We start from the raw sequence: 27,067 nt of genomic DNA, 5'->3' as shown, positions 1-27,067 counted from the left end.
AACGATACGGCGAAATAGAGTATTTCCGGAAAATTAAAGCGCGCAAAAGTTAATTTGTTTGAAGCTTGTCATCTACGAAAGGTGACAAGCGGCCGGCGACCAGCCAAGTAATCTGAATTAGCGCTGCCGGCGCCAAGCGAATCAATTTGTACGAGGCGTGCGGACGGCAAATTGTTAATGGAGAAGTGCAGCTATAATAATTCACGTTCCCGCCGATCGTTACGTTGGCCTCCGTCAGTATCTTCTCGATGTTGCACTTCTGTTCTGCACTGTGTATTGAGTCTGCTTTATACTAGCACGTTATGTAAAGTAAATCTAGTTAACTTTTTCGGCACCATAGTGTTTAATTTCAGTTATCCGCAATGTCCTTACTCCTATGGAGAATACAAAGGTGTCCCAGGTTCCTTATAAAGAAATAAGTAAATTCCTAGTTAACATGGGCTCTAAGACCTTAAGAGCTATGAACACTTTTTCCATCTTCACTATTGTGAAATCTTTCTCCGTAACAAGTGCTGATAGCTTTTGAGATAGGCACTTTAGAGAACTTTTTTACCAGGGATTATTTTTATGTAAATAATCTCCTAAATTTGTACTTTTTTGAGACACCTTATTGGAGCCACTCCTGTTCATTATTTACATAAATCATATCCCCTCTAGTGTTACAGGTAATTCTAAAATATTTGTTTGGTGATGACACTAGATTGATAGTAAAGGATGTTGTGCACACCATTCGCTCGGTTTCAAATGAGTTTCTAACACACGATTTCAACAAAACCTGACGTTTTAATTTCACAGGAGGGGCATATGATTAGTGAAACTGAACAGAATAAGCAGCTTTTACTCGAGTTAATACCAGGCAGGAATCAAACGTGCATTTGGATCGGACTTCTTAAACTCTTGTGCATAAAGATCTACAGCGTACTGCTGCATCTATTTCCAATAAGCTACCGCTCGAATTCAAAAACATTAGCAGTAATCCACGCCCTTTCAAATCTGAACTGAAGAGTTTCCTCATTGGTCTAGTTCTATCCTGTCGAGGAGTTCCTTGAGAAAACAGCTGAATCTTGTTGCATTGTTGATTGCGTTTATTTAAACTCGTGGACTGACTTTTCGAGTTCATAAACACACATTTTCATCTGTTATTACTTCTATGTTATAATGTCATGTAGTGACACGTTCCATGACCTTCGAGATTTGCTCCTCAATTTGGTCCTACGGAACTTTACGCGTAAATAAATGAGTTGTAAGAACGTGGTGACAAAATGCTAACTTTTCCCTAAGGCACCTGCAGCGTTCAAAATGCAATCTCCATACTTGTACCGATGAGAAATTTTCAACTGTACGAAGTCAACTGAAGACGAATTTCACATGGCACGAAGTATAAAATATGTTCCCCGTTGCTCTGTTTCTCCGCGTAATTACGTGAAAATCGTCCTGGAGCAAAGTTTTCGTACGTGGTACATGTCAGTGGACTGATGAACGCAAGTCTCCTCTGTTAACTAGATGCCCTTACTGTGTCCTGTTGCATATATCAAGTGTGTAGCACCGTTGCATCATTTCTTGCTTGTGTTTTTTTTTCATTCGCATAACGTTTTGTGCCGATCGCCTCTTGTGTCAGCACTATTACACGAAAATATTTTCTATATTTAGTACAGCAGTAGGTTCCTGTCTACACAGACAGGGCACCCGCCTCACGGCAGTATGTTGGGTTTTTTTATGTTTCCATATTTATTAACTTTAACTGAAGTAAAATTATTTTTTCATGTAGGAGGACGCGAATCGCGCTAGAGAGATTCGTTTCGTGCATCGGAACGTCATCGTGACCTCAATGACACCAAACTAATGGCCAAAGTCACATGCGTCAAGCAAGGAAAAACCACGCAAGACTAGCCGAGTTAGCACTGTTTCTTGTTTAGTTTTAAATAATTCGAGTTGTGAAGTTGATGAGGTAGACACCATTCATCCTGACTTTACCGTGGATGTAGACATTGTCCTATGTATCTCATTGCGTTACCTTTAACATGACGGGAACCAATTTTTCGCGCATATCCATGGTTAAAAAAAGAACGCCCCCATCGTATTCAGTTGTGAGCGATTGTAGTAACACCAACACGTCGAATTGTGTCTACGTGTAACTGGTAAAAATACACTGAATACAAATAATTCTGCCAATACATTAAAGTATAATTTATGAAGGTGAAGTGGGGCACGATGGAATTCCTTCAATGAGTTTCCAGCACAGCCAGGCAAAACCAGTGAGAGGACACAGACCAAAGACTCTCAGAAACATTGTAATTCATATTTATGAGGAGGGTGTGTGCCAAGTTTATTAACGGAAGATCAAAGGAGAGATAACAGTATTACTCGTAGCAGTTTTCTGGTAATATTTTAACCGTGGAATGCTACACATATTTCACACTAAAAAACTACTCTGGAATACAGGTGTCACGAAAAGACAATTTTTGTTTTTAATCAGTGTGTGTTTTAGGATTGGATTGCGTGGGGGAGGAAACAATACAGCGAGGTCATCGGTCTCATCGGATTAGGGAAGGAAGCTGGCCGTGCCCTTTCAAAGGAACCATCCCGGCATTTGGCTGGGGCGATTTACAGAAATCACGGAAAACCTAAATCAGGATGGCCGGACGCGGGATTGAACCGTCGCACTCCCGAATGTGCATTTTAAATTAGCTTAAAGTACATTGCCCTTTATATGTATGAGGTAGGAGCTGTTTTCTTTTGATGCGTCCAATAGATGTACATGTTACACAGGGTTCACTTAAGCCTGGACTTTCATTTAGAACACAATTACAATGTGATACAAAATAGTGGAACTAACGAAGCAATTCAGCTGCGTTTGAATACAGATGTACAACAAACAGTCTGCATTTCAAATGCAAGCACGCAAGTCCAGAAAACCGAGACAGAATCAAGATTGGCTACCAGTCATATGAAACTACTGTGATGCACAAAACTGTGGCACTAGTGGGAAATGGTTGCATCCAGTTCCCCCAATGGGGCACACTTTACTCCGGGTAGCATTCCCGGGTTAAAGGCCCAAAATTAATTTTCGTCAAAACGGAGTTATTTGAATCCGACTGACAAGTGCGATAAGATACTTTTTCGACGTGGAGTCAGGAAGTACTACATAGAAACTGCAACCGCAGTCAATCTTGAGATCCATTTACCGGATAACTCGTGTAGGAAAAGTCAACATGCACCCGCTGGAAATAATCTAAAATACAATTTTCATACCGCTATAAAATCGCTTATAAATGTATGAGAACGGTCGGCAAACCTGTTCTGAGGGAGCGGTTTGACAGCCGCTGCAAATTCTCTACAAAAAGCAGTCTTTTGAAAGCGCAAAATATTAAGTTACACATTATGCAAAAAACAAATTCCAATTTAAAATTTGATAGGTTTTAGATACAAAACGTTTTTCCTTTTTCACATATACCCTATATAAACCACACCCATTACAATTTTTAATATTTTGTTGATGTATTGGAAACAATTATTTTCGTCGGCATAACGGTGTAAGATCACTGCCACAATGCGGCATACTGCATAGAACACACACAAGTATTTTTTTTAACGTTCAACTCTATCCACGGACAAGCTGGTTTGGCCAGCCTGCACAGGAAACAGAGCGTGCAGAAGTGGTGACGTAACGTGTCCGGTACTCAGCACAATAGTTACACAACGCACGCTGCTCGCCACGTTTTAGGTTCGATGCACACGGGCGCAGCCAGAGCACGGCGTCAGACATCGTTTTAGTGCGCACACGATGGCATCCCGGCTATCACTGCGCAGCAGGACTGCTATGGAAGTCAACCAGTACCTACAAAGACCACTTGCCTAGTAGCCGGTATGTGTACCTTTGGCGACGCGTCGTGGCATGGAATCAATGATTCGTTGGTAGGTCGCTGGAGGAAGTTGGCTTAACATCAGCACACTAAAGTCTCCCACTGCGGTAGAGGGGCGTGGGGAGGACGGGGATGGGGGGGGGGGGGTGAGGGTGGAGGACGACGAGTTCTAACGCCATGTTCGATCACATCTCAGATGTGTTCTATCGGGTTCAGATCTGGCGAGTTGGGGGCCAGCACATAACGAACTCGCCACTTCAGACTCCTGGCCTTTTGCACGGCGCATTATCGTGCTGAAAAGTGCTGCTGCTCTCGGGAAATATGATCGTCATGAAGGGGTGTACGTGGTCTGCAACCAGTGTACGATGCTCCTTGGACGTCATGGTACCTTGCACGAGCTCCTCTGGACTGATGGATGTCGACGTTAATGTTCCGCAGTGCATAGTAGAGTCGCAGCCAGCTTGTGTCTGTCTCTGAGTATAGGGGTAAAGGAGCTGTTTCCTTTTAAAGACGATCGATTTACGTCCTGCCATCGGCCTGAAGGTATGGGGATCCATCAGACCGTGCAACGCTCCACTGACGGTGGTCACGTGCTCTCTTCAGTCGTAGTTGCCGTTGTCATGGTGTTAACATTGGCACATGTCGGCTGCGGAGGCCCATAGTTACGAGGCTTTTGTTATGGTTTTAGGAAGCAGAACAGCTATGGTCTTAAGTGCCCATCCTGTGGCTTAGTGAAGCAGCAGTGGGAGCTAAACTGAATGAGGAGGGAGACGACAAAATGGAAGGAAATCAGAAAAGTGCTATTAAGGGGGCTGTTTTCCCCGAAAACAGCTTCAAATGACTGATGTCATCTCACTAACACTTATAAATTCAAGGACGCAATCAGATGAGCGTGCGTCATATGCTACAACTGTATGTATATCAGGCGACAGGTATAAACGGGGGCGTAGGCGATTGAAATAGGGGCACTGAAGTAGGTGTCTCCCCATCCATGGTTGAGAGCAGTGGGGGCAAAGCGGGGGAGGAAGTCTGAAGCGAAGAAGACAATGCCCAATCCGGAGTCTAGTTAGAATTACCTCCTCCCAACAACGAGACCGGGAAGAAGAAGTTAAGCACAGAGAAGGGGCTTTTATGTCCCGTAATATATTATCCTGAAGTGCAGACCAATGTGTGCGCCATGAAACAGCAACACGAGGACATGAAACGATCTGTAGGCCGGCAAAGGGGACCATGCCAACAGCGGGCCGAGGAAAGGAGACAGCAGCCTTTGCCGCTATAACGGCTGCGTCGTTCCCACGTATGCCAGCGTGCCCGGGATCCAGAGGAATGCCACAGAGATGCCGCCCGCCCGACATCCACGGCCAGGTCCATCTTTGCAACCACGACACCATGCAGCGCGGTACAGATGGGGCCAAACAACGTGCCGAATGTACCGCTCAGGATTGGCATCACGTTCTCTTCACCAGTGAGTCATATGCTATCAGACAGACAATAGAAGGAGACGTATTTGGAGGCAATCCAGTCAAGCTAAACGCAATACACACACTATCCAGCGAGTGCACCAAGATGGAGGTTCCCTGCTGTTTTGGGGTGGCATTATGTGGGGCCAACGTACGCCGCTGGTTGTCATGGAAGGCGCCACAACGGCTGTACGATACGGGAATGCCATCTTCCGACCGATAGTGCAACCATATCGGCATCATATTGGCGAGGCATTCGTCTTCATGGATAGTTCGCGCCCCCATGGTGCACGTCATGTGAATGACGTGCTTCAGGATAATGATAGCGCCTGACTAGACTGGCCAGCAGGTTCTTCGGACATTATCCCAGGTATGTTGGATAGGGTTCGATTGAAAATGGCTGTTTATGGACGACGTGACCCACCAACGACTCTGAGCGAACGAAGCCGAATCGCCGTTGAGGAGTGGGACTATCTGGGCCAACAGTGCCTTGATGAATTTGTTGATAGTATGCAACGACGAACACATGCATGCATCAATGCCAAAGGACGTGCTGCTGGGTATTAGAGGTACCGGTGTGTACAGCAATGTGGACCACTACCTCTTAAGTTCTCGCTGTACAGTGGTACAACATGCATTGTGCGGTTTTCACGAGCAATAAAAATGGAGGAAATGTTTATGTTGATGTCAATTCCTGTTTTCTGTACAGGTTCCAGCATTCTCGGAACCAAGGTGATGCAAAAATTTTTGGTGTGTGTTCAATAGAACGTTTAAGTAAATTATTTTCGAATGCGTATGCTGTAGATTGATGAGGTAACAGTAAATCTGCAATAATCCATCAAAAGCTATGACGTCCGACGAGGTTTTTAAGACCCCCTACGCTAATTTGTCGAATTCTGTCATGAGACCTTTCACTGGTCATTTCCTCTACTACAAGATACGGGTATTTAAACTACCGTGTAACTTCACCGAATATGTCGAGCGCGCATTTGGAATGTTAGCTAGTAAATGGAGCATATTTCACAGATCTGTTAACGCTGTGCTGGACTTCGATGCTAGCGTTTCCAAATGCTGCTTTGTCTTTTTCAACTGTACGTGTATAGACGCTGTGTAATCTGGACAATAAAATCCCAGCAACGTTAGGACCAAGCTATCTTACCAATACCCTCATTGACATTTTGTACAAACTGGACTTCTGCCGGATGTACGCGTCGTTCTCGCACGATATTTTGACAGCGAATTACGCCGTCGAAACGGTGAGAACGACGCCAACATCCGGCAGAAGTCCCGTTTGTTCAAAATGTCAACAGATCGCCGGAAAGCCTGAAAAATATTCTCAATGACTGCTTTTTAGACAATGCTGGAGAACGTATGTAAACTGTCTTTAACAACCGTAGTGAACATTGCATCTTTCTATTGCCGAACACAGAAGACTAATTTACGTCAATACGGAAATTAGTGTATTTTCTGGCTACAGTGCAATGAAGAATCGATTACATTTAACATTTGAAAATAATTTATTTTGAATTGTTTTTGTTAACTGAAGATTTACCGCTGCAGTTACATTTGACCAAACACGCCACCAGTTTAATGCTAAATGTTTTAACAGCGATGAAATTTAACAGTGGCACCTATATCATTTTTTTCTCCTGATCCGCTAGGCAACGCCCTCGCGAAACGTTTCTCTCACATACTTTAAACCGTGCGCCTTTGTTATAATTCTTTCACGGTACGCCTAACATTTACGGGAATTTCTTCACCTCTTTGGGGAACAATTTCCACGGTTGCCAGTCCTGCGAACACACGTGCACTGCCCCATTCACTTGGCAGCGGCCAGTGGCTGGCCATCAGAATTCACCCGAAGCGTTCTCGCGCCGCATTCCCAGTGTCACAGCCGTAGCGTGCGTAGGTCAAAGTTACTGGAAGACGCGTGGGAATGAAGCTGCCAGCTCGCCGTAATAAATCACTCGTGTGCATCGAACCTGAGCCTTGTAGCTGGACGTGTTCCTTTCCGGCAGCTGCCTCGAGTCGAGAAACGCCTGCCACCTGTGGCGTTGACCACAGCCGCTCGGGGATTCCCCTTCTCGTCCGCAGACCTGTGTCACTTTCTGTGGTCCCAGAGGCACCGATATCTGTGGATTCCGCCGACGATCGACATCGGCCGAAGACGGCCGATATTTTCTAGTCACTGTTCCCCTCAGATCGTCCGATCGTATAGACTTTGGACGACAAATGGAGAAATTCGAAACAGTTTTTCTTCGGTTAAATCGACCTACACGAAATATGGCCAGTCAGACTCTGGTACGTTTGAAAGGAGTATAGTGAGGGGCGCACTTTTCCGTGGCACCAAAATAAGATTATAATATAAATGGGGTAGGACGTCAAATGGGCCGACTTGTAGCAGCGGAGGCACCACAGGACATTTTAATCTCCACTGTCCATACTTTTACAAATAAATTCATAAAACTGTCACCATGGCCAGGAAGGATTGAGGACTCACATTCTTAGCATTGGAAGTTCAAAAACGTAGCAAAATACTTTTTACATGTGAAATTTTATCATTTTTTCACTTACTACTGGCTGCATTTGTTTCTGTAGGTACACTTTTCTTCCAAAGTAAGAGATTCTTTGATGAATTTTGCACGGCATACAAGCAGTACTTACAGGTGTATGAAACTAGAATTTTCCCAATCTATTAAAAACTTTGGTAAAAATTGAGATAATTAACTATAAAATTTGAGTTTTTTCTAAACATGAAGTTTAGAATGTAACAGTTCATTTTTTCATAAATAAAATAATCTTTATAGAGTTTCATACACGTGCAACTCTAGCTTGTATGCTGTGTAAAATTCATCGAAGAATTTCTCTTACTTAGGAAGAAAAGTGTACCTATAGAAACCAATGCAGCCAGTAGTAAATGAAAAAATGATGAAATTTCACATGTAAAAAAATATTTTGATACCTTTTTAAACCTCCACTGCTATGAGTGAGTCCTCAATCCTTCCTGGTCACGCTGACAAAGTTTTAGTAATTTACTTGTAAAAGTATAGACAGTGGAAATTAAAATGTCCTGTGGTGCTTCTGCTGCTACAAGTCGGCCCGTTTGACGTCCTACCCACCTCAATAAATTAAAATTAAACTAGTATACTGTGAACGATGATAGTCTCCGATAGGCTCGATAATGGGGATCGCTGACCGCGCGCGGCCGCAGACCCAAAGATCTCTGGTCAGAGATTATTATAGTGTTGCAGTAGGAGAGCGCTGGGCGCAGGTACCTGTCTGAGGGAAAGACGGTGGAGTAGGCAGTTTTGTGGTGTGCTGTGTGAATCCACCAAGTGTTACATTGATGTTGGTATGTCAATATTGTTGAACATGGAAACAGCAGTCTTATTCAACCAAGGTATAGAGGTTAAATAATTATGATTTCTGTTTTTGCCAGCACGTTGGTATAGATGAGTTGGCTGGTAGTTTGTAATTGTTGAGTAATCCCAAAATGATAAGCCTAGTTAGGTATTTCATTTTCTAATGTTTCTAAGATATGTTAACAGAGCTACATTTAATTTGGTGCTTTGTATTTATGTTTCATTAATGAAGTTACATAATACTTCACGTTAAAATGTCGTTGGTTAATAAATTGTGAGTAATGTAACTAATTGTCAGATGTTTTTGAGAAGACTAACTTTTAATATAATACCGATTAAAAAATTGTTAGTAATTCACCATTATTAGTACCACCTCCCTGTCCAGGTCATATTTTTTTAGAGAAGCTGAATTTTCTTAAATGTTATCGTTTATCAGCCAGAATAATTTTATGTGCATTTCGATGTATTATGGGCAGCATTGACAACCGCTGAGCCTGTTAGCATATTTATATTTTTTTGAGATACCAGAATGTATCTCGTTCCGCCTTTGCTGCTCTAGAGATAAAACAATTTGTTATGTGCATAGGTAACAAAGTTATCAGTCTTGAACAGGGTCAGATGATTCAGTGTCTGAAGGGCTGAATGTACTTTGCAGTGGCTGTATTTCTTTAGTAGTGTTGGGAGTTGCATGCCCTATCAGTTCGTATAAAGTTTTTCTAACAATAAGACAGAGTAAGCAAACCACTTGCAGTTACGCCACACGATAATTCGAGTTCTGTAGAGATTAATACATCATCTTTCTCACATTTGGCGCCATGTATGTACTATTCAGTAAATAAGAGGAACCGCACACCCGTCACGATGATTAAATGAAGAGAAAGATACTACAAAAGATAAAAACATTTAAATCAATTGTAATGGTCGTAGCATACAGCATGTGCCTTCTTTTGTTCTGTAAATATTTTTAAAAAAGTTTTACCAATCTGACGTTACATGTATGTTTAAAGAACAACAGAACAATTTACTCACGTGGAATGAAGCCGGATTTTTAAATTTTCTATGTTTACTATTAAATGTAGTAATTGACAGCGCCGTAAATAATTTTACTCTTGTTTTATTGTGTGTTATTTCTATGTAAGTTTCAAGTTTCTTACGAGAGATCATAGTTGCTTTCCTGGAGTGTTGTGTGTTACGTAGTTCATTTAGAGGGCTCCATGTAGCCAACCTGTGTTCTCCGCGAAGCCTACCTTCATTATACAGTGTCACAGAAGCACGAGGAGGAACACGCATCGATGTTACGAAATAGTGGTATGAAATATAATGTGTAAGCCATGTAGATCATGCCACGAGTTTCAACTTTTCATACCATCGCCTGAGTATGTACATTTATTTTTTAGCATTGATAATGGCTAGGTACTAGCCGAAACCTTAGTTGTGCCGGAAAAACCTGCAAGAAAAGAACGACTGATTGCTGTGCTCTGGAAACATCACGAGACTGGTGTTTTTCAGTACGCCGATTGTCTGGAGCACCAGTTCTTCTGGATATATATACCTCTCCCACAATACTGAAACATGGTTTTAAACCTCCAGTTGTTAGGACCAATACCATGATGAATGTCTGTAAACCAGTAAAAACCTCACATCCTGGAATTTTTGCCTATTGATGTTTCATACAGAGGTCTGACGTACGTCTGTAACGAGCACTTTTCATACATAAGCCGCCTGTTGCTACAAGGTGTTTGCTAATCCAATTAGTTTGAAACAGCTATCAAATGTTTATGTTAATATTTTATCATGGCTCACTAGCACACCAGAAAAACCATTAAGGTCACGAATGGGATACATTTATACCATCGCTATGGGGCATCGAAACACAGGGCAGTTGCCTAGTTGCTGACTATGAAGACGAACAGGTGATTAAGCTTTAAAAAGTGTAAATGACCGAACCCATGTGAAAATTATGGCTTTCTGCTGCTCATCTTTCTACGATGTTCCATCATACAGGCCGTGGATGTAGTACATCATCTGAGCACTTATACAATCTTTTACACAGACAAGCAAATCGAATGCTTGTAGGAACCTGTAATAGTTTCCGAACTGAAACGGTCACCCATCACGTACGTGGCGTGAGGGGTGTCTGCGTGGGAAAGAGAAAGCAAGAGTTTAAAGGCTGTCGAACATACTTCGCCCACCATGAGGAGCTGCAGGTGACATACTGTTTACATTTGTAGATAGTTACGTATTACATTATGTGAAAGATAGTTTGATGTAACTTTGCTGTGGTGTTCCGGAATTTGTTGTAGAGCTTGCTCGGAAATGCCTTACACGGCGTCGAAATGATCATGGGGTTGATTTTTCCGTGTTTGCTTTAATAGCAATACATGTGTTTTTGGATAGGGTCCGCACAGTTTTGTTTTTAACTAAAATGTTTCACTGCAGTTGCAGCATCTTCAGTGGGCTTTTGTTTTATGGCTGTTAAAGATAAAGAATGTTTTTTACTCTTTGTATACATGTAACTATCAGTTTTTTGAATCGTAATTACAGATATTTGAAACACACACACTTCCAGGCATAGAAATAGTTTTCAAATCTTAATTTTGGGAAAAACAAAATATCTACTTTAGAGTGTAAGTGGTTGCAGATAAACTGTGGAACAAAACAGACACTACAGAAACAGAATACACCATAAAAACCACACTGTTAAAAAGTTATGAGTTTATAATTGTGTGTTTTTCAAAGATTTGTAATTACGATTTAAAAAGTAATAGTTCCATGTATACAAACACAAAGAACACCATCTTTAACAGCCGTGAAATAGAAGCCCACTGAAGGCGGACCCTACGCAAAAACTTATTATTATTATTATTATTATTATTATTATTATTATTATTATTATTATTATTATTATTATTATTATTAATACTTTCGCACGTGTGACGCAACTGTTTATTGTTCTGTTCAGATTTTGTGTGTTTATTCTGTGAAGCTAAGAAACATACCAAATAAAGTAAGCTGAAGCAGACTGCCAACCGTACATTGCTATCAACTACGAGCAGTCATTTTACATTTCAGGAACATGTTCTGCCACATAATAATGTCACACGTAGTACAGCACAAAAATAGCTGTACCGGTACCTGGGGTCGAATGCAGCACCCTTCGTAGAAATAACCGTCTACCGACCTCCCGAAGTGAACTAGACAGCTGATGTTCAGAATTTTACTTTACGTGTGCGCCGTATGTCATGTGGTAGTTATCGTTTACGCACTCTCTCCTGGACGGCAGCACACAGCACCATGTCGGTGCTTTCGTCGACACTATCGATATGAAACGTTTGGAACCGATCACTGTCTGACATCTGAAGGTTTGTGTGTAAGAGCACTCGGCGCTGATTCAATTTGATTGTTGAGGTTGGTGAATCTCTCACGTCACCTACTCTAATTGTCTCTAATCTCGCTTGTGTATAACAGTGTAATATAAGTAATAATTTACAACTTATGCAGAATCTGCAACACTAATTTATAAGCGACAATATTTGCGGTACCAACGCCAACTCAACCGAGGAGATTTATTCTGCCTGTCATCTCCGTTATGAAGTTTGTTACGGGTGAATCCCACCTCACAAAAGCACTAGGAAGTCGTCGACGTACTGATCGCGCCCCGCAAGTAACGTTGGTGAAAAGCACCGCCTGATGATGGCCAACTTGGAAACGCGTGAATATGTGCTACTAAATTAATACTGGTGTCTAGTTTCCTCTGCATTACAATTCGCAGTTCCTTGAAGTGACGACAGATGAACGGACTAGGCATGATATGTATGTAGAGGGGGTGTGCAGCGACTGACCTTCGGAAAGGGAGCGGTGCGCCTGCGGCGGCAGCACGCCCGGAGGCGCGACGGAGAGCGACCGCAGCGGCGACAGCGGGTGGTGGTGATGGTGGTGGTGCAGCGCCTGGTGCTGTGGGTGTGCGTGGTGCAGCGGCGCGCCAGCCAAAGCCGGGGGCGGCGTGGGCGACGCCGAGCCCGACGAGCCGCCGGGCGTCGAACCCGCGAGCGCGGGCGGCGGCGACGGCGACGGCTGCTCGGCCGACGCCGTGTCCAGCATGGCGGTGATGCGCTGCACGATGTCCGACCCGTTGTCCACGTCGGACACCTGCCGGCACACGCAGATAGCGTCACCTCGAGAGGGCAGGGCCAGTGCGCTAGGCAGCTGTCTGAAGTCTCCGCGTGGCATCATCAGACTGCTGCCTGGGGGCCCGCGAGAAATACGGGACCCGCAACGGCGTTGTGACGTCGCACTAGTCGGCTCGAGGCTACGTGAAAGATAGGCATGAAGTTTAAATGTAGACCTTTCGCCTTCAGAGTCACCAGGCTGACTGCAACACTACCGCAGAGAAGGCAGGGCCAATGCACTAGGCACCTACGGGGAGTCTCCGCGTGACGTCAACAGACTGATGCCTGAAGCTCGCGAGAAATGCAGGGCCCGCAACGGGCTTCTGACGTCACACTACGCGGCTCGGGCCCCACGGGCAAGAGGCATGAAGTTATAATAAAATCTCGACCTTTCGCTGCTTACAGGCGTCGGGAAATGTAACCAGGAACAGTTGAAAAATGTGTGCCCTGACTGGGACTCTGACCTGGTACCTGCTGCTTACATGGCAGACGCTCTATCCGACTGACAAGGAGACGGCATGACCGTGGGGACGGGGATTTGTTCGCAATTTTGTGTGGTTAAAGAGGACCCCCCAACACCTCACGTTGTTAAAATATTAGGACGCACTACTCGGAAAATCTCTAGAAAAATCGATCAAAAGTTTCTTAGGTACCATATGAGTATAAAATATTAATCCATTGCCCAGCCGCCGTTTGGGCTACATGGTTAGCGATCGGACCCTTATGCTAGAGATCTCTGGTTCGATTCCTCCTCCAGCACATTTTTTTCCTCTGATGCTTGCAAAATTGCAGCGCATTGTTACAGGAGAATTGTGAAATTCCGGGGAAGATTGTATAAAAATTCAATATATAATTCAGCATCAATTATCGTCACCAAAATTCCGAGACATGATTCAATATTCCAGGTCTGAATCAAAATTATCAGAAACTCAAAACATTTTCGTAAATGTCAATGAGACATGTTTCTGTAAAAATTTATTGCAAACGCCCTGTGATTGTAAAAAGTGCGCTTTCATATGTTTTGTAAGATGTCGCAAAAATTATTGCTTTGTTTGTTTTACGATAATTGACACTGCGGTTCTTGTTTATAATTATATGTATAAAAATTGAATGTTTCTTAATCGACTTTGTTATTCTGATTCAAAACTCAATGTTTCTCCTCATATACTTTACAATGAAAAATGGAAAACTCACTGCCATGAATTGTGTTGGACAAAAAGAAAATGTTTATCCAATAATGCAACTAATTTGTTAAAGATAATGTAGCTTTTGGAAACTGAGTAATTGGTGGAATAACAAAAGAAAATGAATCAGAAGGAAAAAAGTGTCCGAGGAGGAATCGCACCCGAGACCTCTGGCATAAGAGTCCGAGTCCTAAACATCTAGGACAGACGGCGCCTCGGCAATGCCTAACGTTTTATACTCATACGGCACCTAAAAAACTTTGGATAGATTTTTCCCGGGATTTTCTGGGTAGTGCGTCCTAATACTTTAACCACGTGAGGTGTTAGGGGTCCTCCTGCACCACACAAAATTTCGGACAAATCCCCGACCCCACGCTCGTGCCGTCTCCTTGTCACCCACCGAGGACACAGACGATAGTGCGATTGCAGCGACTTATATTTGGCACGTTCCCCGTGAGAACCACACTCTCCAACTTTCTGCCCGCACACTCCATTTTTAGTCCCCTGCCCATTACACTCATTACTCGCAGCAGTCAATCTACCGATTCCTGTAAGAGCTCGGGCAATTTGATTGCATCCGCACAGAAGACGATCACTGGCCAGTAAGCCTTATCCATATGAAGCTGTTATCTGTAGAGATACCATTGATGATCTTGCAGCTCTCTAAGAACGAAATTATAATGAAATACCCGTTGATATTTATTAACGCCTGTAAGCAGCGAAACGTCTAGATTTCATTGTAACTTCATTCTTCGAGAGCTGCAAAATCACAAATGATACCTGTACAGATATCAGCTTCGCAAGGTAAGCTGTGGCGCGTACGTCACAGCAATTGACACCGCAGGTATTACTCGCTTCCCACCGCACCCGACTGCTGGCGCTCGTAACTGTTTTAGACGAGTCCAAAAATTCTTGACCACGTGTTTAAATGCAAGATTGTTCTCGACAGCACACGACAAAATTAAGACCTTTACTTGGTGCGTTTAGATTTTAAAGATTTATTCCCCTGGGTCCCGCAAGGAGCCGAGCGTTCGCGGAAGTGTGGCAGACAGGCAAGTAGCGTGACGTCGTAAGTTCGTTGCGGCCCCGTATTTCTCGTTGGTCCCCGACTAGCCTCGTCCGCCACACTTCGCGAACGCTCGCCTCCGTGCAGGGGCCCCACGCGAGATCAGTGTGCAATTGGAACGGTACCTACTGAAGGTCTTAACAGTATCGCGTACTATCGAGAGACTACGTGCATTGAACCGTCCACTCAAGAATGACTAAACTCGTGTTTTGAAATAGTTTGTAACATCCACGAGGTAAATTTTAGCTACAATGCAACGAGAGGAAATTATGCCTCCAACGGTTATAAACATAATCTATCCGACATATGAAAAAACAGTGAAATAAAACGACAAATACTAATTATTTATAGTATTTTATTATTTAATTGGACATATAGATGTGTGTCATACTAAGAAGTTGGTAATTTTAAATTACTTTTATGATCTGCGTCTGTCTTTGTTTGTTTTTACCTTTTCTTGGTTGGCTTTTGTAGGTTGCAGACGCAAGACGAATATCAAACTGCGGTCTGTTACGAAATTGTAATTACTACTTGAGAAGAGAGTTCATTATAATAATAAATATGAGTGAATAATTATTTGTAACTAATTCCTCTCAATAAGCATTATCTGTGTTAATTATTTCTTTCCGCAGCAAGGAGCGGAGCCATTGATGATAGCGATCTGTATCGCGTCTTTATCCGTGTTTCTTACGAAAGTAAGAAAGGTTTGCTTGATGAAAATTAGCCTAAATAGTGCACAATATGAAAGCAAAGTTTAATAATCATTTCAAATACTTATCCTGTCAAAAGGAAATTTGCTCTAACAATAGAAAGTCTATGAATTGTCTTCCACCATCTTAATTATCTCAGCGGCAAATTCAAATTACGCACCTCTGCAGACATAAATGCCGAAGGCAATAAAAATGTGTAAGAATAAATGTGCATCGGTGGTCCCGAACTCATTTTAATGAAAATAATTCGAATCGGATTGGTTCTTTAAAAAACAGTGCTCATAGCACGATCCATATAAACTTTTCTTGCTGATGTATGGAGCCGAAATTAATTACGCACAAGTTGCGAAGAATACTGTTTCAGGTAACATACGTCAGTGTTGTGCGTGGCTGATATTCGGTTTTTTAATGGTCATTTTGCTGAAGATAACTGCTCCCATCATAATCAATAGTTGTATAGAATCTGTGGTCTGAACTGTGATTTAGTCACAATGTACAGATAACACTTTAACACAACGTTAACTTCGAGTTCTTTAGCAACTTGACCAAATTTAGTAATTACTGACTGTAATAAAATAAGATTATCATTTTCATTTACAAATTAGTTAAATTCCAAACCACTTAACAACACAGCGAACGCCTAAAGTTACTCGCTTCACGTCGGAAAAGGTTGCTGGCACTACAAAGACATGGAGTGTCTCGTGCTGTGGCATAGACGGCGGTAAGGTCTGTCTTTCTCGTGAGACTCGCAAGAACCTGTAGCAGCACGAGACAGTCTCATGTACAGATGTACCCCTATTCCCCTTTATATATCATCCATTTAGAGGGTGGTCCTAAGAATTGTACTGTATATTAGTTCCTGATTTCACATGTACAGGGTGTTACAAAAAGGTGCGGCCAAACTTTCAGAAAACATTCCTCACACACAAGTAAAGAAAATATGTTATGTGGACTTTTGTCCGGAAACGCTTAATTTCCATGTTAGAGCTCACTTTAATTTCGCCACTATGTACTGCACTTCCTCGATTCACCGCCAGTTGGCCCAATTGGAGGAAGGTAATGTTGACTTCGGTGCTTGTGTTGACATGCGACTCATTACTCTACAGTACTAGCTTCAATCACATCAGTACGTAGCATCAAAAGGTTAGTGTTCACCACGAACGTGGTTTTGCAGTCAGTGCAATGTTTACAAATGCGGAATTGGCAGATGCCCATTTCATGTATGGATTAGCACGGGGAAATAGCCGTGGCGAGGTACGTTTGTATCGAGACAGATTTCCAGAACGAAGGTGTCCCAACAGGAAGAAGTTCGAAGCAATTGATCGGCGTTTTAGGGAGCACGGAACATTCCAGCCTATGACTCGCGACTGGGGAAGACCTAGAACGACGAGGACACCTGCAATGGACGATGCAATTCTTCGTACAGTTGACGATAACCCTAATGTCAGCGTCAGATAAGTTGCTGCTGTACAAGATAACGTTGACCACGTCCCTGTATGGAGAGTGCTACGGGAGAACCAGTTGTTTCCGTACCATGTACAGCGTGTGCAGGCACTATCAGCAGCTGATTCGCCTCCACGGGTACACTTCTGCGAATGGTTCGTCCAACAATGTGTCAATCCTCATTTCAGTGCAAATGTTCTCTTTACGGATGAGGGTTCATTCCAAAGTGATCAAATTGTAAATTTTAAATATTAATATGTGTGGGATGACTAGAATCCGCTCGCAATTGTGCAATCACGTCATCAACACAATTTTCTGTGAACGTTTGGGCAGGCATTGTTGGCGATGTCTTGATTGGGCCCCATGTTCTTCCACCTACGCTCAATGGAGCACGTTATCATGATTTCATACGGGATACTCTACCTGTGCTGCTAGGACATGTGCCTTTACAAGTACGACACAACATGTGGTCCATGCACGATGAAGCTTCTACACATTTCAGTCTAAGTGTTCGTACGCTTCTCAACAACAGATTCGGTGACCGATGGATTGGTAAAGGCGGACCAATTCCTTGGCCTCCACGCTCTCCTGACCTCAACCCTCTTGACTTTCATATAAAGGGGCATTTGAAAGCTCTTGTCCACGCAGCTCCGGTACCAAATGTAGAGACTCTTCGTGCTCGTATTGTGGACGGCTGTGATACAATACGCCAGTCTCCAGGGCTGCATCAGCACATCAGATTCCATGCGACGGAGGGTGGACGCATGTATCCTCGCTAACGGAGGACATTTTGAACATTTCCTGTAACAAAGTGTTTGACGTCACGCTGGTATGTTCTGTTGCTGTATGTTTCCATTTAATGATTGATGTGATTCGAAGAGAAGTAATAGAATGAGCTCTAACCTGGAAAGTAATCGTTTCCGGACACATGTCCACATAATACATTTTCTTTCTTTGTGTGTAAGGTATGTTTCCTGAAAGTTTGGCCGTACCTTTTTGTAGCACCCTGTGTAATTCGTCCATATTGTAATATGGCATATATTGGCATATATTGGCATTTGAGGTGAATGCTCCATTAACGGAAATTAAGCAATATGGAATCACTGCCCTTGGAAAAATTATTTATTGCAAAAAACTTAGAGAATAATCGCAGTAGTGTTACCATTCGACGGGCATGTTATTGTTAGGAAAGAAAACAGCGTCCAATGATGTGGTTATCGCGAACTAGAAGTTACAGCACTAGAATGTCGCACCGATTTTGAAGCCATCATGTTTTGGTCCTCATCCCACACCAATTCTTGTTGTTTACGGGGCGTGGCCAGATTCGAATCTACCGGCAGTGTGTGGGATGCAAGAAGTGAGGCGCCGGGACGAAAATCCACAGTCGTTACCGATGGCACGGGGAGCGTGTCCGCGCTTTGAGGACGAGCCGTCCACATCTACTAGGCGGACGTCCCAGCAATTAAGGATGTCCGTAACTTCACTACAAAGGCTCTCAAAAGCGGTGGGGTTGCGTCTCTGGAAGAACCAGAGATGCCAGCGACTCAAGGTGGTTAACACTGTGACTGCGAGATTACCCAAACCGCACGATCGAGGAACTCTGTAATTGTGCCATTGCTGAATTCAAGATCTGGTTCAGTGACGAGGCCCATTTTAGATTGAGACGTTACGCGAACAGACGAAATTACTAAAAAGCCTCTGAGTGTCGTTTCGCTACTGCATCCGCAAAGAGTCACGGTGTGGTGTGGTGTATCGTCGAAGCGGATCATTGGTTCGATAATGACCAAATGTCCTGCACATGATCACAGTATCTGGAGTTGCTAGAGTGGCACTTAGGCCCAGAAGCGGCCCGCCCCAACATGACTCACCGGTACTGGTTCATGCAGGATGGACTCGTGCCCACGAAACTGACTTCTCCATGTGGCTAAAAACGAAGTTTGGTGAGCGTTTGATTGCACTGGATGTAAAGAAATTCACGGAGCACGGGATACAGTTGCCCCTATACAGTCCAGGCCTCTATCCATGGGACTAATACTTACGGGGTTACATCAAGAACAGAATCTACACGGATCTTCTTACGTCACTGGAGAATCTGAAATCGGCGATGGGAAGTGAGATGGGTCCACTTTAATCAGAAACACTCCATCGCGTTGTGACAGTTTCGGAAACGGCTGTGTACCACTGCTGCCGGGGTGGTAAACATTTCGAGCATGTCTTACATTAAATGTCATTTATAACTATATTCAATATAACAGGGTTAATGGACTATGTTTTCCACGACGATTTCTTACTTTGTATCACGTTTTTGGACAACCCCTCCCCCGTACGGAAACAGGACAGTGTAATAAGTTACGAGAATGGAAGCAAAAGTGAAGGAGAATCAAGACACGGTGTCAGGATTTGTCAACCTGCAAGAGGTGTTTGAATTTTGCTAAGAATGTGAATACTTTGATAAGGAAAAATCCAGTTCGCCGTTCAGTAGAAGAGAAGTGGACACCTCTAGAAAGGACAATGACAAATATTGGGCAATCAAACATGTACAAGGAAGGTAACTGCAAAGAAACCTTGGGCAACAGAAGAAATGCAGACATGTTCACGCAATGATAGAAAGACGGTAACATAAATCACTTAGGAATGACGTGAATAAGAAGTATAAGGCAGCTAAGGCGAAACTGGTGGAGGAAAAATGTGAAGCAGTGTGAAAATGATCGTCGGAACAACTGATTCAACGTACAGGAAAGTCAACCTTAGGTGTAAATGAAACCATGGATGGCAACGTTAAGAGTGAAATGGGAATTTCACTGTTGAACGCAGACGTAAGCGCTCATATGTGGAAAGGCGTATCCTGCTTTGCCGAATTGGTAAGTGCCGACGTGTATGTTCTGTGATGGGACGTCATATGCTAACCGGAGCAGCACGTGTTCAGATAACTAGCTTCGTTGTTTCTCCAATGTTCGTGCCAATCGACCGCGACATCCGTCCTTTGGACCAACTCACATTAGTAGATTTTCCTACTTGTGGACCGTTTAGTCAGTAACTATTCCCCATTCATCTGTTATATTTTCCTTACCACGTCAGGTGCCCGCAAAACCACCAGGCAAAATTGTGATTGCGGAAAGGAGGTGGGGGGTGGAATGACGGGTGGGAGGGAGGGAGGGAGGGAGGAAGGAAGGATAACTGTAGAATGCCCCCTCGACAGTGCAAGTCATCAAGGACGGAGCCCAAGGTCGGATTACGAAAGGACGTGGAAGGAAATTGCCTGTGTCCTTTGCATAGGAACCATCCTGGAATGTATCTGGAACGATTTAGCCAACTCAAGGAAAACCTAAATTTGGATGGGCAGACGGGAATTCGAATGGGCACCCTACAAATGCTAGTCCATGAGTAGCAACGCACTCAATGTGGACATTAACAATATACAGTTTATGTACATTCAACCACATAAAACTCCGGAGGGGCCATAGGCAAGAATACTCTCTCTCTCTCTCTCTCTCTCTCTCTCTCTCTCTCTCTAGCAAATGAGACCTTTTCAAAATCACCTTGAATCACGAACAAACTGTGATCCTAGAATGTGCAGGTAGGCTGTTTAGGTTTTTATGTTGTACCACCACATAGCGCTCTGTATGAAAATCACTGACTTGTGTGCAGTCTGTGGCTGGTTTGCATAGTTGGAATATTCGCTATTGTAGTGTTGGGCAGTTGGATGTGAACAACGCATAGCGTTGCACAGTTGGAGGTGAGCCGCCAGCAGTGGTGAATGTGGGGAGAGAGATGGAAGAGTTTTGAGAGCGGACGATCTGGACGGGTGTCAGTCAGAAAAACGAAATTTGTGAGACCGAAAGACATTACATGAGATATATATGTATTACGCCTTTTGAACACTATTAAGGTAAATACACTGATTGTTCTGTATCAAATCTTTCATTTGGTAACTATGCCCATCAGTAGTTAGTTGTTGTGGTTGTTGTTGGGATGTTTAAGGGGGACTAAACAGCTAAGGTCATCAGTCCCCCATTCCAAAAACAGGCGAAACAAAATTTACGGAACAAGTAAAACCCCAAGGGGGGAGGAGACGCCCCTCCCCCCAGTCACTGAAAGAACACCAATGTGGCAGCGAACACTAGAGACAAGAAGAGTACAGACAAACACTGGACAGAAAGAAACGGAACAAAATAAGAGGGTCGGAGACTGGTTGACTGATCATGGGAACAAAAATTGGGAAAGAGTCAACCATCCGAACACACACATTAAAATCTGCAACCAATGAGACACTCGAGGACAAGATACACAGAAAGGGAAAGGGACAGGTCCTCCCTAAATGGAACCATAAAAAGGACTACCACGGATAAAATGTAAAACGTCGTCAGCCATGGAGGCATCGTCGCATAAAACCAAAGGCAACGTGCCCGGGAGATTAAAAGTCTGCCGGAGGGTGCGCAGGCGGTGACACTCCAACAAAATATGGGCGACCGTCAACCGGGACCCACACCGACACAGGGGGGGATCCTCCTGACGCAAAAGATGTCCGTGCGTCAGGTAGGTATGGCCGATGCGGAGCCGACACAGGATGACAGAGTCCCTGCGAGAAGCCCGCAGGGAGGACCGCCACACATCGGTCGTCTCCTTAACAGCCCGCAGTTTATTCGGAGAAGTCAGGCTACGCCACTCGTCACGCCACATCTGAAGCACCTTACGGCGCAACGCCAGCTGCAAATCACGAGCCGGGAGGCCGATCGCCAAAGTGGGGGCGTCGACCGCCCCTTTGGCCAGCCTGTTGACACGTTCATTCCCCGGGATGCCAACGTGACCTGGCGTCCAAAGACCACCGAACGACCCGAGCGGGTAATGGCAAAAACAGACTCCTGAATAAAGGATACCAGAGGAGAAGAGGTATAGCAGCGGTCGATAGCCTGGAGGCTGCTCACGGAGTCACTGCAGATGATGGACGTACCTGAGCACTAACGCATATGCTCAAGAGCGCGCAATATGGCCACCAGCTCTGCAGTAAAAATACTGCAGCTAGCCTAACTATGCCCATCAGTAGTTAGAATCCTTTATTTAGCAGACAGTATTGGCGCTCGCTGTATTGCAGTAGTTCGAGTAACTAAGATTTTTGTGAGTCAGGACCATTCTTTTGCAGGGATTATGCGCTAAAAATGTTGTGTGTAAGTTTATTGTTGATCAGAGTAAGCAAAGAGAGAAATGTCTTAGTACTTTCAGTTCTGCTCTGCTCAGCTCAGCTCAGCTGAGCTGTTTGAAGATCAAATAAGAGGTTTACCAGCACAGTAATTCATTAATTTGTCTAAGGGGGTGTTTCAAATGGAATGCGGTAATAGTGCCTGTTCGCATGCATCCCCGTCTCTGCGCTTCCGTGTACGCTTTCTTTATTCAGCGTACTCAAATTTGGGAGTCTACGTTGTGCATAAAAAGTACGAAAGTATGGAGTATCAGATGAAACGTTGTGGACTAAAGGTTTCTCCGTACCGAGTAGACACCATGTTATCGTTGGACAGTCGTAGAAATAACTTCGTTTATCTCTGGGAAGCTGACCGGGTTCCTTCCTGTTCATGTTGAATATGAACGACCTTAGACACTACCAACCTGTGAGATTTTGCAGATGATGCATTTACCTAGAGAGAAGTACTGCCTGAAACAAGCAGCATAAAATATTAAGTCAGATTTTTTATAAGATTTTAAAGTGGTGCAAAAATCGTCTACTTCCTTTAAACGTTTAGAAAAGTAAAATTGTACTTCAGAAAACAGATTTAGTATACTAGGACTATATGATGATAATGATGTTTCGTTTATGGGGCGTTCAACTGCCCGGTTATCCGTGCCCATACAAATTCCCAATCTTTGCTCAGTCCAATCTAGCCACTTTCATGAATGACGTTGAGATGAGGACAATACAATCACCCAACCATCTCGAGGCAGGTACAGAGTGAGTCACAGCTAGAATCAAACTCAAATACCAGGAATTAACATTTTGCAGGTATATAAAATGCAATGTTCACATAGGTTCGAAATGGGTAAAGCAGGTGGCAGATTTCGGTTTGTAAGTAGAATACTAGGGAGATGCTGTCAGTCTACCCACGAGACTGGTTACATATTACTTGCGCGATCGGTTCTGGAATACTGCTGAAGTTTGTGGGACCAGTACGAAATAGGACTTATGGGGAATGTTGAACGTTTACAGAGGTGGTCAGCGCGAACGGTCACAGGTACGTCTGGCCCATGGGAGAGTCAGACATGATGAAACTGAACTGGTACACTCTTCAAGATGGATGGAAACTATTCCAAGAGGCCAGCCGGTGTGGCCGAGCGGTTCTAGACGCTTCATTCGAACTGCGCGACCGCCACGGTCGCAGGTTCGAAGCCTGCCTCGGGCATGGATGTGTGTGATGTGCTTAGGTTAGTTAGGGTTGAGTAGTTTTAAGTTCTAGGGGACTGATGACCTCAGAAGTTAAGTCGCATAGTGCTCAGAGCTATATTCCGAGAGGAGTTTCAAGAACCGGCTTCAAATGAATCTAGACAAATACTATAATCCCATAGACGTATCACTGCCGTAGGGATCGGGAAAACAAGATTAGATTTATCAAAGCACGCACAGAGACCTTTAAACTATCATTCTTCCTGCACCCCCACACGTGAATGGGCCGGAAGTGAGCCCAATAATAAGACAGTGCATACCCAGTTGTTTGGGAGTATAGATGTAAAACGGGGGATCGTTGATGTCACGGGCTTTGTCGCAAGGTACCCGGTGGTTGATTTGCACGCTGACATCAGACGAGCAATCTATTTGAGCAGGAAGTCTCAGCATTTAGACCCTACTGCCTGTTGTACCCACCAGCAGGGCGCGTGTGGGTGCGGGCTGTTGGCGGACACACGGAGGCCTCTTCTGACTTACGACCGTGCGCGGTAATTGCCCCGTTGTCGCCGGCGCCGTAAAGCACGCCACGCCGAGAGGCGGCAGTGCTTTAAAAAAGCAGACATCCATAACGTAGCAGGCAGCCAGCGAGCGTCTAGGCGAGGACCGTTTATCGCGGCGTAAAATCCTCGGCGGGATTTATAAGCGCTGTCGATGGCGCGAGATACAGCGCAGTCTGCAGCACGCGCCCACCCAGAGCTCGGCGGCTCTACGCTGCTGCTTCCGCCGCGCGACCGCAGAATAATGCCGGGATTTTGGCAACCTCTCCCCTGCTAGCAGCCGCTCACTGCGACCTGGCCGACAGCGCGAAATACGAGCTCCCCTCTATCGTCTGCGCCGGTCTGCGTGTGTAGCCGGCAAAGAGAAATCCACATACAACCGACAGAGCATGAATCCCATCTCTGTTTGAAACTGTATCCTCAGTCGTGAAATTATTCTCTGGAACACTCCAGGAACACTATATGATAGTCTTTTCCCCCGCCCTCCCAACCCCTAAGCCCCCGTTTCATTCGTGAATGTCGCGTGGGAAGAATGATGGTCGGTAAGAGCAGGTATTGGCTCTAAATTCCCGAATTTTCTCGTGGTGGTCGTTCCGCGAGATGTCTGCGAAAGAAAAATTACGAGCGTTGTCAAGTCTGGTAAATTTCCATGAGACAATGGAACATTTTTGTTGCGCGATCATCGTCGGTGACCATGATTATTGCAATTATCGTATGAAGGATTTCAACAATGTACGGCGCACAGTTCATCGCTGACTGCCGTCTGAAATGGTCAGTGCGTCGACTGCGATTTGAACTGGAGAAAACAGTTTCGTGCTGTTACTAAGCATTTTCATTTGAAGGGTTGGACTGCCTCACAAATGAAAACAGAACTGAATGTAATACACGCGGATGCTGCACCGTCATTACTTTCGATTCTAGATCTAAATTTATACTCCGCAAGCCACCCAACGGTGTGTGGAGGAGGGCACCTTACGTGCCACTATCATTACCTCCCTTTTCCCGTTCCACTCGTGTATGGTTCGCGGGAAGAACGACTGCCGGAAAGCCTCCGTGCGCGCTCTAATTTTACATTCGTGATCTCCTCGAGAGGTAAAAGTAGGGGGAAGCAATATATTCGATACCTCATCCAGAAACGCATCCTACACCGCGATGCAGAGCGCTCCTCTTGCAGAGTATGCCACTTGAGTTTGCTAAACAACGCTATCACGTTTACCAAATAACCCTGTGACGAAACGCGCCGCTCTTCTTTGGATCTTCTCTATCTCCTCTGGCAACCCGACCTGGTACGGATCCCACACTGATGAGCAATACTCAAGTATATGTCGAACGAGTGTTTCGTAAGCCGCCACCTTTGTTGATCATTTTCTAAGGGCTCTTCCCAATGAATCCCAACCTGGCACCCGCCTTACCAACAATTTTATATAATCATTCCACTTCAAATCCTTCCGTACGCTTACTCCCAGGTATTTTACAGAAGTAACTGCTACCAGTGTTTGTTCCGCTATTGTGTAATCATACAATAACAGATCCTTTTTGTCTGTTCGCAATACATCACATTTGTCTATCTTAAGGGTCAGTTGCCACTCCCTGCACCAAGTGCCTATCCGCTGCAGATATTCTGCATTTCACTGCAATTTTCTAATGTTGCATCTTACTCGATTAATGTATTTAAACGTTGTCGGACAAGCACCGAAGACGAAGTGCGCTCCGACTGTCCGACTGAGGTCAGCACAGACGAAACCACCGACAAAAACCCTGTGTTAATACAAAACAGCCGAAAAAAATCGTGACGCTGTTGAGACTATAGGCATCTCCACCGGGCGAGAACATAGTATCCTGCAAGCAGCATTGGCTTTGAAGAAGCTGTTTGCGGGTTGCGATTCCTCACCGTCTGACGAAATACACTCCTGGAAATTGAAATAAGAACACCGTGAATTCATTGTCCCAGCAAGGGGGAACTTTATTGACACATTCCTGGGGTCAGATACATCACATGATCACACTGACAGAACCACAGGCACAGGCAACAGAGCATGCACAATGTCGGCACTAGTACAGTGTATATCCACCTTTCGCAGCAATGCAGGCTGCTATTCTCCCATGGAGACGATCGTAGAGATGCTGGATGTAGTCCTGTGGAACGGCTTGCCATGCCATTTCCACCTGGCGCCTCAGTTGGACCAGCGTTCGTGCTGGACGTGCAGACCGCGTGAGACGACGCTTCATCCAGTCCCAAACATGCTCAATGGGGACAGATCCGGAGATCTTGCTGGCCAGGGTAATTGACTTACACCTTCTAGAGCACGTTGGGTGGCACGGGATACATGCGGACGTGCATTGTCCTGTTGGAACAGCAAGTTCCCTTGCCGGTCTAGGAATGGTAGAACGATGGGTTCGATGTTGTATACTTTGGCAAATTTATAGAACTTTTTTAGCATGACCAAGAAGGATTCGGGATTCACACCCATAGCAGTGGAAATTCAGAAATATAACAATTTTTTCTTGTATCTGAAATTTCGTCAGTTTTTCAGTTATTATTGGCTGCATTCGTTGCTATAGGTACACTTTTCTTCACAACTAGGAGAGATTTTTCGACGAATTTTGCACAGCATACGAACCATAGTTGCAGGTGTAACTCTAGAATTTTCCAAGTCTATTAAAACTGATGAAAGTTAATTATATCAACTATAAAATTTGAGTTATTCAAAACACGAAGTTTAAAATTTAACAGCTTATTCATTATTTCATAAATTAAATAAATTCTAGAGTTTCATGCAGCTGTAAATATGGTTTGTATGCTTTGCAAACTTCATTGAGTAGTCTCTCCTACTTATGAAGAAGAATGTAACTATAGCATCGAATTCTGCCAACAGTAACTGA

At 44.2% G+C, this 27,067-nt stretch overlaps 1 protein-coding gene across 1 annotated transcript in view; it reads right to left on the bottom strand.

Moving 5' to 3' along the window:
- Positions 1-27,067, bottom strand: part of LOC126293616 (uncharacterized) — a gene marked incomplete in the record, with an annotated part of 370,783 nt that overhangs the window by 242,517 nt on the left and 101,199 nt on the right. The window contains 1 exon segment of the mRNA XM_049986896.1: positions 12,528-12,834. Within this exon segment, the coding sequence (XP_049842853.1) occupies positions 12,528-12,834 (307 nt within the window).

This window comes from Schistocerca gregaria, chromosome 10 (assembly GCF_023897955.1).
Source record: "Schistocerca gregaria isolate iqSchGreg1 chromosome 10, iqSchGreg1.2, whole genome shotgun sequence".
Lineage (NCBI taxonomy): Eukaryota > Metazoa > Arthropoda > Insecta > Orthoptera > Acrididae > Schistocerca > Schistocerca gregaria.
Note: the sequence above shows the minus strand (reverse complement) of the source record. Positions and strands in the feature narration are given on the sequence as shown.